Source organism: Rhyacophila brunnea, unplaced genomic scaffold (assembly GCF_057557595.1).
Source record: "Rhyacophila brunnea isolate RB1 unplaced genomic scaffold, BYU_Rbru_1.0 scaffold_20, whole genome shotgun sequence".
Taxonomy (NCBI): Eukaryota; Metazoa; Arthropoda; class Insecta; order Trichoptera; family Rhyacophilidae; genus Rhyacophila; species Rhyacophila brunnea.
Genome location: NW_028232860.1, coordinates 720407 through 733884, shown reverse-complemented (window position 1 = coordinate 733884; position 13478 = coordinate 720407). Strand labels below are relative to the sequence as shown.

The 13478-nt window shown below is 33.9% G+C and overlaps 1 protein-coding gene across 2 annotated transcripts in view; it reads left to right on the top strand.

Moving 5' to 3' along the window:
• Positions 1-13478, top strand: part of IntS1 (integrator complex subunit 1) — a 59551-nt gene that overhangs the window by 42679 nt on the left and 3394 nt on the right. For both annotated transcript variants that reach the window (XM_085948445.1, XM_085948444.1), the window contains exons 25-30: positions 120-388; positions 1772-1893; positions 9604-9736; positions 10350-10650; positions 11679-11766; positions 13082-13462. In XM_085948445.1, coding sequence (XP_085804571.1) covers positions 120-388; positions 1772-1893; positions 9604-9736; positions 10350-10650; positions 11679-11766; positions 13082-13462 — 1294 coding nt within the window. The remainder of the gene's footprint in view (positions 1-119; positions 389-1771; positions 1894-9603; positions 9737-10349; positions 10651-11678; positions 11767-13081; positions 13463-13478) is intronic.

The window sequence follows — 13478 nt, the reverse complement described above, 5'->3', positions numbered from 1 at the left end:
TACACATTTTCCTTATTTCTGTTTCAATCAATTAAAAATGGTCACTCTGAAAATGATGTACTGAAAATCCATCCGGATATTTGATTATATAGTGTCCTCATATATTAATATCCTTTTAGCACTGGAATCGTGTCCTATCAACATGCTGGAGCACATGGGCCGTCATCTGATTGATACGCACGACACCAAGACCCTCATGGAGGCCATGGTGACGATTCTAGAGAAGCAGCAAGCTGGCAACATCCTCAGAATGAAAAGTGAGCCCGGAACAGATATCAAACCGGGTGGCAATTTGACTCTGGCCACTGGCGGGGAAGCTGCTGGACTAATCATCGACTGGATGGCAGACCTGCAGCCCGAACTACTCGGAGATGATCCAAAAGCTCAGGTTTGTTAAATAACTGGGTTAATGTGTTTGTTAGTTGGCCGATTTTCTAGTGGCAAAATTAAAACATAATTACAAGATAAAAATAACTTTTTAAATTTTCTGTTGAATCATATAAACTTCACTTGACTAGCTTAAACGATCAAAAAAAATTGTAGTTGATAGAAATAATACTGAAATGTCATTTTGACATGTCATGTTGATTCCCATAGTAACGCACGTATATATTAATAATTTAGTTATAGGACCCCAGACCCCTAGCAACCAATAATGGTGTCGAAATAACTTTTCATACAAAACAGAATTAACTGAAAATGAATTCAATTCTACTTAAAGATGGCTAAAAGTATTAAAAAAATATATTGGCATCGTGTTCTGATATATTCTAAAAGTTTCAAATGTCTAGCTAGTTGGGAAGTTAGTTAAAAATCGATTGCAAGATTTGTACCGGACAAATAAGAATACGAGCTAAGAAAAACTTTGTAAAAAATAACAGCCATCTAATAATTAAGTGGTATGAATAGAAGACACATAATTTGAGATCAAATATATTATAACCACTAGAAAAAATCTTATAAAAAATACGATACCCAACGGGATTCGATCCCATATGGTCTGCCAATTAGGCTTTTGTATTTTAAATCACCCAGATATAGAATCACACAGTTTTAGACACCCAAAATGGCCGCGTGGCTTAAATGTCGGCCTATAACGTTGTGGGTCCCAGGTTCGAATCCTGGGTCTTGCAAGTACACATATTGTTTTTCAATTTGTGTATGAGTCAGATGGATCTAATAGGTTGAGCAAGTGGCTGAAATCTATTTCTTGTAAGCCCATATGATCTTATTAGGATCGAATATGGTCGAAAAAAAAATATTAAATCAAACTATTAATATTACCTTAATCACTAAATTAGTACTAAATTAGTCTCCAAATTGTAGTTATAACGTACTTGCACTTGCTAATAATTTAATAAACTAATAACGAAATAATTCATTCAACACAGAAAATATATTTTCCGACCATGTCCGATCCTAATAGGATCATATGGGCCTCCACAGAGTAGAGGTTTGTATTAACAGATTTTGTTTTTTACGAGAAATGGATGTCAGCCGCTTGCTCAACTTATTAGGTCCATACCCTGACTCACACACAAATTGAAAAACAATATGTGTACTTGCCAGACCCAGGATTTGAACCTGAGACCCACGGCGTGATAGTCCAGCGCGACCACCGTGGTATTACCACCGTAACACAGAAAATATATAACCACTTCGAACTCCGCTAGATGTCATATCTATTTTCAAAAAGATTTTTTCTAATGATTACATTTTCTGAAGTATTTTTAATGTATTGATTTTGTATTTTTTTTTTTTGTTTCGTCAGATGAAGCTGATGTTCAGATCAGGGGGTGCACCGTGGCAGGAACTCCTGGTGGCCTTGTTGGCTCATCGAGCATCTTGGAGAACACTCTACGGATGTCTGACAGCTCTTTTGGCGCCTGATTGGTAAGCAAATACACGTTATAAGCTATATAGGTATTGTATTTGATACTAGCCTTTTATGTAACATTATCATACTATGTTTCTCTATAATTCTCTATGATTTAGCTTGTTATTTGTTGGTTAATCACTGGTTATCTTTGAAGAAACATCCTTGTGTGTATTGTTGGTAATAAGATACTTCATTATCATCAGCCGGAATTGATTGACTTCTGGTTAAAAACCTCTTCATAGCTTTTAATCACACGGACAATCGATCGCTCATGAAAAATATATTAATATATATTAATTTAAGTAGTAACGGATTTTATTACCACTTTATTGAAATCGATATAATCAATGTCGATTAAATCAATGTTGTAATGGTTCGACAGTTGACACAAAACCGAACCCAGTGGAAAATATGACAAATAGGACAAATGGGACAATTATAAATTAAATCAATATAATGATGTGATAAATGAAACAAAATCGAGCCCAGTGGCAAATGTAACCAAATGGGACAATAATATAATATGTAATCATTATATGGGACAATCATATAAGCGTGACAAATGTGACCAAATAGGACAATAATAAATGAAATCAATATTATCAATGTCGACTAAATCAATGTTATAATCTTTCATTATTATTATCCTAAGAGATTTTGGAAAACGCACTAACGGCTCATTTAAGCGACATTTTATTGTTATTTTTACATCTTCACTTCAAAATGTGCGCTACCGATTCATCTACCTTTTGAATTGACCACATTTCACAAATTTTCAATGATTTTACAGGTACTTGACGTTTATATCCGATATTTTCTTACACACCGTATACGATCGCCATATTTACTGTCCACGCCTGTCAGAATGACGTCTTTGTCGCTTAAGACCTTCTAATCCTTTATTTGACAAACGAATTCGATTATTTTTATTCAAATATCGTAATGTAGGCATTGGCGCACTTTTTTCCGGTGAAAAAACCATAATTTTGGTACAATTTAATACGTATAATATCTTTTGACAGCGGGGTACGCCACTGACGGCCATTTCATAGATAATGTGATATTCGAAATTTGATTTTTTTAAAATACTTTGTGGCTGTTCACCCACTATTTTTGTTATTGAATAATTACCTAGGCTACTAATTTCCATACTAAAAAAGTTGCCATTGCAAACAATGAAAGAAATTAATACGAATTGTTATAGTTATCAAAATGTGTGATATTGTATAATATCTACCTATTTTTTTCGTCCCTATCATCATCAATCTTGACCTATACACTGCTGGATGAAGGCCTCCTCAGCCTTATTCTACTCCTTACTTACACATGAATTGTTATATTTATCAAAATCTACCTATCTATATATAATGCCATTATTATCACGAGCCTCAATAAATCCACTGCTGGATGAAGGCCTCTCTACGTTGATTGTATTCTTGACAGTATTGAATTTCTAATGTTATTTATCTACATATTCATATCGTCATCATAATCATCATCATCATCATCAACTAGGATCAATCCACTACTGGATGAAGGGTTCCGCAACCTGATTCTACTACTATCGGTTTAACGAATTTGCGATATTATACCTATTTCTATCATTCTTATATCATCGACCTGAACCAATCCACTGCTGGATAATGGCCTCCCTAGCCCGGTTCTACTCCTTTCTGTCATATGAATTGCTGTATTTATCAAAATTGGTGATATTATATTTAAAAACATATTCATATCGTCATCATCATCATCAACCAGGATCCATCCACTGCTTAATAAAGACCTCCCTAGCCTGATTCTACTCCTTTTGTCATATGAATGTATGTATTTATCAAAATCTGTGATATTATATGTATCTACACATTCATATCGTCATCATCATCATCATCATTATCATATACCTGAACCAATCCACTGCTTAATAAAGACCCCCTTAGCCTAATTCTCCTCCTTTCTGTCATATGAATTTCTGTATTTATCAAAATCGGTGATATTATATTTATCTACATATTCATATCGTCATCATCATCATCGACCTGAACCAATCCACTGCTTAATAAAGACCTCCCTAGCCAGATTCTACTCCTTTCTGTCATATGAATTTCTGTATTTATCAAAATCGGTGATATTATATTTATTTAAATATTCATATCGTCATCATCATCATCAACCAGGATCCATCCACTGCTTAATAAAGACCTCCCTAGCCTGATTCTACTCCTTTTGTCATATGAATGTATGTATTTTTCAAAATCTGTGATATTATATGTATCTACGCATTCATATCGTCATCATCATCATCATCATTATCATATACCTGAACCAATCCAGTGCTTAATAAAGACCCCCTTAGCCTAATTCTCCTCCTTTCTGTCATATGAATTTCTGTATTTATCAAAATCGGTGATATTATATTTATTTACATATTCATATCGTCATCATCATCATCATTGACCTGAACCAATCCACTACTTAAAGACCTCCTTAGCCTGATTCTACTCCTTTCTGTCATATGCATTGCTGTATTTATCAAAATCAGTGATATTATATTTATCTACATATTCATATGGTCATTATCATTATCATCATCATTGACCTGAATCAATCCACTGCTTAATAAAGACCTCCCTAGCCAGATTCTACTCCTTTCTGTCATATAAATTGCTGTATTTATCAAAATCGGTGATATTATATTTATCTACATATTCATATCGTCATCATCATCATCATCATTGACCTGAACCAATCCACTGCTTATTAAAAAACCTCCCTAGCCAGATTCTACTCCTTTCTGTCATATGAATTTCTGTATTTATCAAAATCGGTGATATTATATTTATTTACATATTCATATCGTCATCATCATCATCATTGACCTGAACCAATCCACTACTTAAAGACCTCCTTAGCCTGATTCTACTCTTTTCTGTCATATGCATTGCTGTATTTATCAAAATCGGTGATATTATATTTATCTACATATTCATATGGTCATTATCATTATCATCATCATTGACCTGAACCAATCCACTGCTTAATAAAGACCTCCCTAGCCAGATTCTACTCCTTTCTGTCATATAAATTGCTGTATTTATCAAAATCGGTGATATTATATTTATCTACATATTCATATCGTCATCATCATCATCATCGACCTAAACCAATCCACTGCTTAATAAAGACCTCCCTAGCTTGATTCTACTCCTTTCTGTCATATGAATTGCTGTATTTATCAAAATCGGTGATATTATATTTATTTACATATTCATATCGTCATTATCATCATTATCATCATCATCATCATCGACCTGAAACAATCCACTGCTTAATAAAGACCTCGCTAGCCTGATTCTACTCTTTTCTGTCATATGAATTTCTGTATTTATCAAAATCGGTGATATTATATTTATTTACATATTCATATCGTCATCTTCATCATCATCGACCTAAACCAATCCACTACTTAAAGACCTCCTTAGCCTGATTCTACTCCTTTCTGTGATATGAATTTCTGTATTTATCAAAATCGGTGATATTACATTTATCTACATATTCATATCGTCATCATCATCAACCAGGATCAATTCACTGCTGGATGAAGAGTTCCGCAACCTGATTCTACTACTATATTATACCTATTTCTATCGTCCTTATCATCATTGACCTGAACCCATCTATTGCTGGATAAAGGCCTCCCATGCCTGATTCTACTCCTTTCTGTCATTTGAATTGCTGTATTTATCAAAATCGGTGATAATATATTATATCTATTTATATTTCCATTATCATTATGAACCTGAATCAATCCACCGGTGGATGAAGGCCTCTCTAAGTTGTTTGAATTTCTGTCGGTCATATGAATTACTATATTTATCAAAATTGCTGATATTATATTTTCCCATTCATAATAAATCGTCATTATCATCATCAACCAAGATTAATCCACTGCTGGATGAAGGTTATCCCAACCTAATTCTACTCTTCTTGGTCATATAAACTGCAATATTTTTTTAAATTTGTGATTTTATATACCAACCCATTTATATCGTCATTATCGTCATCAACCTGTATCAATCCACTGCTGGATGAAGGCCTTTTTAAGCTGATTCCACATCTTTAGGTCTTATAAATTCCTATTCTTATCAGATATAATATGTATTGCTTCATTATTTATCAACATTTGTGTCGATATGAATGTCCCGCACCGGGAAACTATATTGTTTAAGGTTAATTTTTAAATCAAAATATGATTTTTAAAATATTATTCTGTGGCTCCAAGCATTTATTTTTTATAGACAATGAAACAAAATAATGTTTAAATTTATTTTTTATGCTGCTAACCTTTTTCTATTATGTAAATGGGACCCGAAAGAGATTAATATTCGCGTTATATTGGATCGCTATTTATGATAATCACGATTGAGATGTATAATTATTTATCATATTTAAATGCACATACCTACACATATATTGTATTAAAATTAAAATAACAGTGGTAGCAATCGGCGATTGCCAGCTGTTCTGCTAAACCTAGCAGCCTGAAATGGTGTCAGACGATATTGAGAAGGCCAGACTCCAGAATAGAACACGCACATGACTCCAAATTTGTATTGGCAGTGACGACATGCAGATCGTAAAACTGACAAATCAGCTAAATTTTCAACTGTCTGACGTGAATGAAAATCCATTCCGAAGAGAAAACTATGGCGCCGTCTATACATACTTTACAATTATTATATTAAAATCCAACACCAAGTCACTATGACGAAAAGCTGTCTGCAAGACCTAGCGAGACAGACTGGCGAGAGCCAGCTGGCTCAGCTAGTCTCCTATATATTATTATCCTACGAGATTTTGGAAAATACGTCAACTTTTTATTTAAATACCACTTTGTTGATTATTAAAGGAATTCACTACAATTTTTGGAGTCCCGAATCTACTTCCATTTGAATCGGGCACAATCTGATAAAACTCGACACAATCACAGATAAAATCATTTTTAAATCACGTTTTACATCCGTCACCATACATTTTCGCTACTTTACTGTCTATCTACCGCAAATTGATTATAATGTCGCTTAATACTTTCTGTATAATCGAAATTTCAGAAATCAGAATTAATATTCCACAAATCTATTCAAATCTGTAAATAGCACATTGGCGCACTATTGAGTTTTAACTAGAAATAAATACATCTTTCCTCACTAATTACTACGAAAATATAATCTAAAACCATGTCACTGCTTTTTATCTGTCAAACTTATAGACTAATGATTGTCATTTGTTTTCTTTCGCAAAACAAGTTCATTTGACGTGTCAGAATTCAAATTTAGAATTTGCAGAATTAATCGAAAAAATGTGACATTTCTATTAGCATGTTAAATAATCAATATCAATCAAGATGAGTTTTCTATTAATTAATAACAAATTTGTTTTTTTTTTTTAAATACTTCTTTGTGGCTGTTTACGCACTATTTTTTATTGAATAATTACCTAGGCTACTAATTTCCATAGATATAGTCATATTAAGTAGCCATTGCAAACAATGAAATAAATTAATACGAATTGTTATAGTTGACAAAATTTGTGATATTGTATAATATCTACCTATTTTTACCATCCTTATCATCATCAATCTGGACCTATCCACTGCTGGATGAAAGCCTCCTCAGCCTTATTCTACTTCTTACTTACACATGAAAATCAGTGATATTATACTATCTATATTTATAATGCCATTTTTATCACGAGCCTTAATAAATCCACTGCTGGATGACGGCCTCTCTACGTTGATTGTATTCTTGATAGTCTTGAATTTCATCATCATCATCAATCCACTGCTGGACGAAGGGTTCCGCAACGTGATTCTACGACTATCGGTTTAACGAATTTGTGATATTATACCTATTTCTATCATCCTTATCATCATCGACCTGAACCAATCCACTGCTGGATAAAGGCCTCCCATAGCCTGATTATACTCCTTTCTGTCATATGAATTGCTGTATTTATCAAAATCGGTGATATTATATTTATCGACATATTCATATCGTCACCATCATCAACCACAATCAATCCACTGCTGGATGAAGGGTTCCGCTACCTGATTCTACTACTATAGGTTCAACGAATTTGTGATATTATACCTATTTCTATCGTCCTTATCATCATCGACCTGAACCAATCCACTGCTGGATAAAGGCCTCCCTAGTCTGATTCTACTCCTTTATGTCATTTGAATTGCTGTATGTATCAAAATTGGTGATATTATATTATATCTATTTATATTGCCATTAGCATCATGAGCCTGAATCAATCCACTGATGGATGAAGGCCTTTCTAATTTGTTTGTATTTCTGTCGATCATATGAATTGCTATATTTATCAAAATTGCTGATATTATATTTACCCATTCATAATATCGTCATTATCATCATCAACCAAGATCAATCCACTGCTGGATGAAGGTTATCCCAACCTAATTCTACTCTTCTTAGTCACATAAACTGCCATATTTTTTTTAAATTTGTGATTTTATATACCTACCTATTTATATCGTCATCAACCGGTATCAATCCACTGCTGAATGAAGGCCTCTTTAAGCTGATTCCACATTTTTAGGTTTTATAAATTCCTGTTTTTATCAGAATTAGTCTATTCCTCTCAGATATAATATGTATTGCTTTATTATTTATTAACATTTGTCTCAATATGAATGTCCCGCACCGGGAAACTATATTGGCTAAGGTTAATTTTGAATTCAAAATTTGATTTGTAAATATTATTCTAAGGCATTGATTTTTTATAGACAATGAAACAAAACAATGTTTAAATTTGTATTTTATGCTGCTAACCTTTTTCTATTATGTAAATAGGACCCGAAAGAGATTAATATTTGGATATAATGGGTCGCTTTTTATGATAATCACATAATATTGCTGTATATTCGAATGAATGAGATGTATAATTATTTATCATATTTAAATGCACATACCTACACATATATTGTATTAAAATTAATATGCCATTGGTAGCAATCGGCGATTGTCAGCTGTTCTGCTAGCAGCCTGAAGTGGTGTCAGGTGATATTGTGAAGGCCTGACTCCAGAATAGACTACGCATATGACTCCAAATTTGTATTGGCAGGGACGAGATGCAAATCGTAAAACTGACAAATCAGCGAAATGTCAAAATGTCTGACGTAAATGAAAATCCATCCCAAAGGGAAAACTATGGCGCCGTTTATGCATACTTCACAATTATATTAATATACAATATCGCCAAGCCGTCTGCAAGACCTAGCGAGACAGACTGGCGAGAGCCAGCTGGCTCAGCTAGTGGTTTACAAATGTGACAAATGAAACAAAATCGAGTCCAGTGGCAAATGTGACAAATGGTAAAAATCAATGTCGATCAAATCAATGTTATATGTAATGATTTACATTTTTGTTTCATCTGTCACATTTGTAAACCATTATATGGGACAATCACATCAGTGTGACAAAAGTGACCGAGTGGGAAGTTTTATAATATAATAATATAATACATATTCTGGTAATTAGGCAATAGAAACTATCTGCACAGGCATTAATTATTTGTCCATGTCATATTATCCTATGATTTTCTATATATAATATGTTTCTTTTGTGTTCCTTGCATAATATGCCCAACAGCCAGCCATCAACAATAATTAATAATGTAATGCTAATTTGTTTTCTATGAAGTCGGTGGGAAGCGAACACGGTACTCGAGCTGATTGGAGCATTGACTAAAAGCCCTCGGATTTGGCAGGGCAGAGACAAGACGACGCCTAAGCATCACACCCCGGAAAATATTTTAAGGCTTAACCATGAGCAGGTGAATACCTAATTTTGTTTTGATACAATTTGATTCTCCATTTCTTGATTTTGCTTTGATACTCAGCACATTTCCATACATACTATTTCGATCGTACTACTAGACAAAAAATGATTTCACTTTCTTTCACAAACCTAGAAAATTGTCCTAGCAACAAAATTGCAATGTTCGACTATGGTTGTGATAAGTGTAAATGTGACTTAGGTTATTCTGAAATGATTGGGTGAGACATACGTTGTCAAATGGCTTTTAAAAATGGAGTGGAATCATAATTATTCACATATAATATGTGCAGATGTTTCCTAGATATTTAGATAGACGATCGCAAATAATATGTCATATTATGTATTGACAATAAACAAGCTGCCATGTTTCAATTTCAATCTGCCGATTTACTAAATATTAATTTTTCTTTGGCATCCAAATCTACCACACAAAAAACATTTCAGAAATGACAATCTTTTCATTATAAAATTTCATACATAATCTCTTTATAGTCAAACTATTTGGCCTTCCACTAATAATTATTGACCAAAGATCACAGATATGTTTCCACATGCTATTTCCACAATGCTAAGCCGATGTGCTACATTACCTTCATTTCGATTTCTAGATTGGCGTCCTCATATCTTACATCCTAGAAGAAGCGGAGCAGTGTCCGAATCCGGAGCAGGCCTGTCTGAGGATAGAATCCAGACTACCCCTCCTGCTCGAAAGCCTTCAAGATGACCACTCGCTCCTGAACGCACTGAATGGACTGGAACACAGACTTACCAACCCTGACCATACCGTGCATTCCTTCCTGGTCTTACTGTACATGAGGGTGCCCAAGATATTAAATCTGTTGACATATGGGGGAAATACGCCCGTTCAAGATATTGTGCTTCCAGAAGCTGACGAAACTGGAATCGCTGGTAAAGTTTTATTCGATTATGTTCAATAATGTTGTAGAGAGCCTTCTTCTATGAAAACGGAGCCTTTATATAATATGAAAGTGAAGCTGAAATAATTTTTACTAAAGCGCCAAATATATTAAGATGCACGTCGCGTACTATCACGTGACGTCACAGTAAACTGCCGCTACAGGAAAAAAGTGTATAATGTCGTTTTTCTTGGTGGTAAAAATGTTTTCAGACAGATGCTACCATCCCGTAGCATATTTTTAACCTTTAAACGAACATTGTCAGTTGGCAAAATCTGCAAAAATCACCAGAACAACAATGAGGTCACCTCTTGTTGTACCACACTGCATCGACACCTGAATAACTCAATGAACGTTTTTTATCATTTTCTACATACCTACACATTTTCGACTCATGTCAAAATCGCGTGTTTTTTGTTTTTAGCAGTTGGCACTTTATTTTCTATAAGAATGTTGTCTATTATCTATGGTTTGCAGGTTGTTCAAAATATTATCTATGGATGTAATATCGCAAGTAATTTTAACGTACGCACACGTAGAAACTGTTAAAATTAATTGAAATTAGCATGAATAATGAATAATGATTCAAAATACTAATACATTAGAGTCGGCACTCTTCATCATTGAATATACAGAGATGGTGATCGTTCAAAATATTCTGCAAAATGACGAAACCATAGACAAAATTTTTCGCTGTGACAGTACACGACGTGCATCTCAATATAATCACAACTTAAAACTACTAGTTACATTAACTGCAAGTCATTTCGTGTTGCAAATTTCTCACAGATTTATTTTCCAGGGCCTCAATGAGATTAAGTTTTATATAATATAGCAACGAAATTGACGCGTTGAATTGATAATATTTGTCATTGACATAATTTTACACTTATTTAACGTAACTATGCAAGCTATTAAAGTCATTTAGGTAAATTCACATATGTTTAACAAATAGATAATTTTTTGCATACATTGTTAAGAGGTTATTAAAATTTTGTGTGCTATTACTATCTTTTACAGAATCCTCAACAAGTATAGTGGATAAAATATCACATTGTATGTTCACTGCATTGGCTGCAACGCCACATTCCAAAGAATGGGTCAAAAGGTACCGTCTCTCTTTATCTAATTTTAAACATGTTTTTTCAAATCATTCTAGATCAACTGATCGTTTTATACACTCGAAAATAAATGGACTGCATTATGCATTGTTTTCACAAAATGTTCAACCTTTCGCCATCTATAGAAGGAAAAGTCCAAAGGTCACTACAATATAATATTATAATTGAGTAATTTTAAAAACTGATATCGATGAACAGTTTCGTTCTATTGATATATCGTACTACAGGTTTTAATCATCCTTTAACCTTTTCCACTCGAAATTTTTTTTATAGGTACATACCACCCACTCGAGACTTTTTTCCGTAAAAAGCATAATATCAATATAAAACATTTAATTGGTGAAAAAAATGTAAATTTTTTTTTTTTTTTTTCTATAAAATAGATTTATAATGAATATACTGTACTTATTTTTAGTTTATTTATAATTTTTCATTGTGTGGTATTTCACAAAGCAATCTCCAATATGTAATCCTCGCTTATCACAGAATCGTAATGAAATAGCGGTATGTAGAGAAGTGGCTATAAAGTGTAAATCGTCCATACATATAGTTATGACTGTAAATATGATCCAAATGATTTGCCTTCAAATACACTTGTAATATAAGCAGCCGTCTCGTAAATTTTCTAAATTAGTTTCGGGCTCATAACAACTCATTCCCAGTGCGGTACACATTATCAAAAGATTTCTCAAAAAATAATAAATCGATAGGTAATAATTTTCATTTGACTCATTAGAGTATTTCACATTATATTTGTAAGGTTCTGAATCGGCATAATATAATAGTAAGTATTGTCATCAAAAACAGTCTATTCAAATATAAAACTGTAAACTATACGAGACGCCCTGCGCAAGCGAGAACCAATAAAAAAAATAAACACACTTCAAAATCATGTGTGACAAACACTTCGTTTCACTCTAGTCTGGGAACGTTCAATAAATAAAATTTATGTGACAAAAAAACATTGCTTGCAAGCGAGCGACCTACGAATAAAAAAAGAGAAGATTCCGATAAAAATACTATGTAGAAATTACGCACGCAGTATTCTTTTGCCGACTTCTTTCTCAGATAAATGTAATAACCTATTATTATTCATTCTAACTTGATTGAAATCGCATTATAAAAATTGCTGAAAATATTACAAAAAAATACTTTATTGGCGTGCCGCCGCTACGGCGGCACTCGAGTAATACGGGAAACTTCTAATGCCGCCGATATGGCGGCACTCGAGTGTTAAGGGTTAAATATATAAAAAATCGGAATCACTCGACATGGATGTCAAAATAATTATTTCTTTTACAGGATTCCCGGTCTGGAAGCTAGCTGCCGTTCTCTATGCAGGCAGCACCCCCGATTGGCACTACGCCAACTCGGCCTCCTCGGGACCTTACTTAAAGGCCGCTGTCATTTAGAATGGGGTCCCTTCCGTAATGGTGGCCACGCGACCTACTTCTCGCAGACCCTCAATGCTCTAGAGATGCTCCAGCCTACTCTATTTGCTGCGTCTTATAAAAAGAAACTGCACACCACACTGGACAGCTACTTTGCACTTATTACTAAGCACGGGCATATTAAGGATCTGTCATCGCTTATTCAAAGGTTTGCAGGACTACTGCAGGGGTATATGGCATATGACGCAGCCGCTGCTAATGACTACCTCCGTGATCATCACCATATAATGAAGTAAGAAAACTCCATA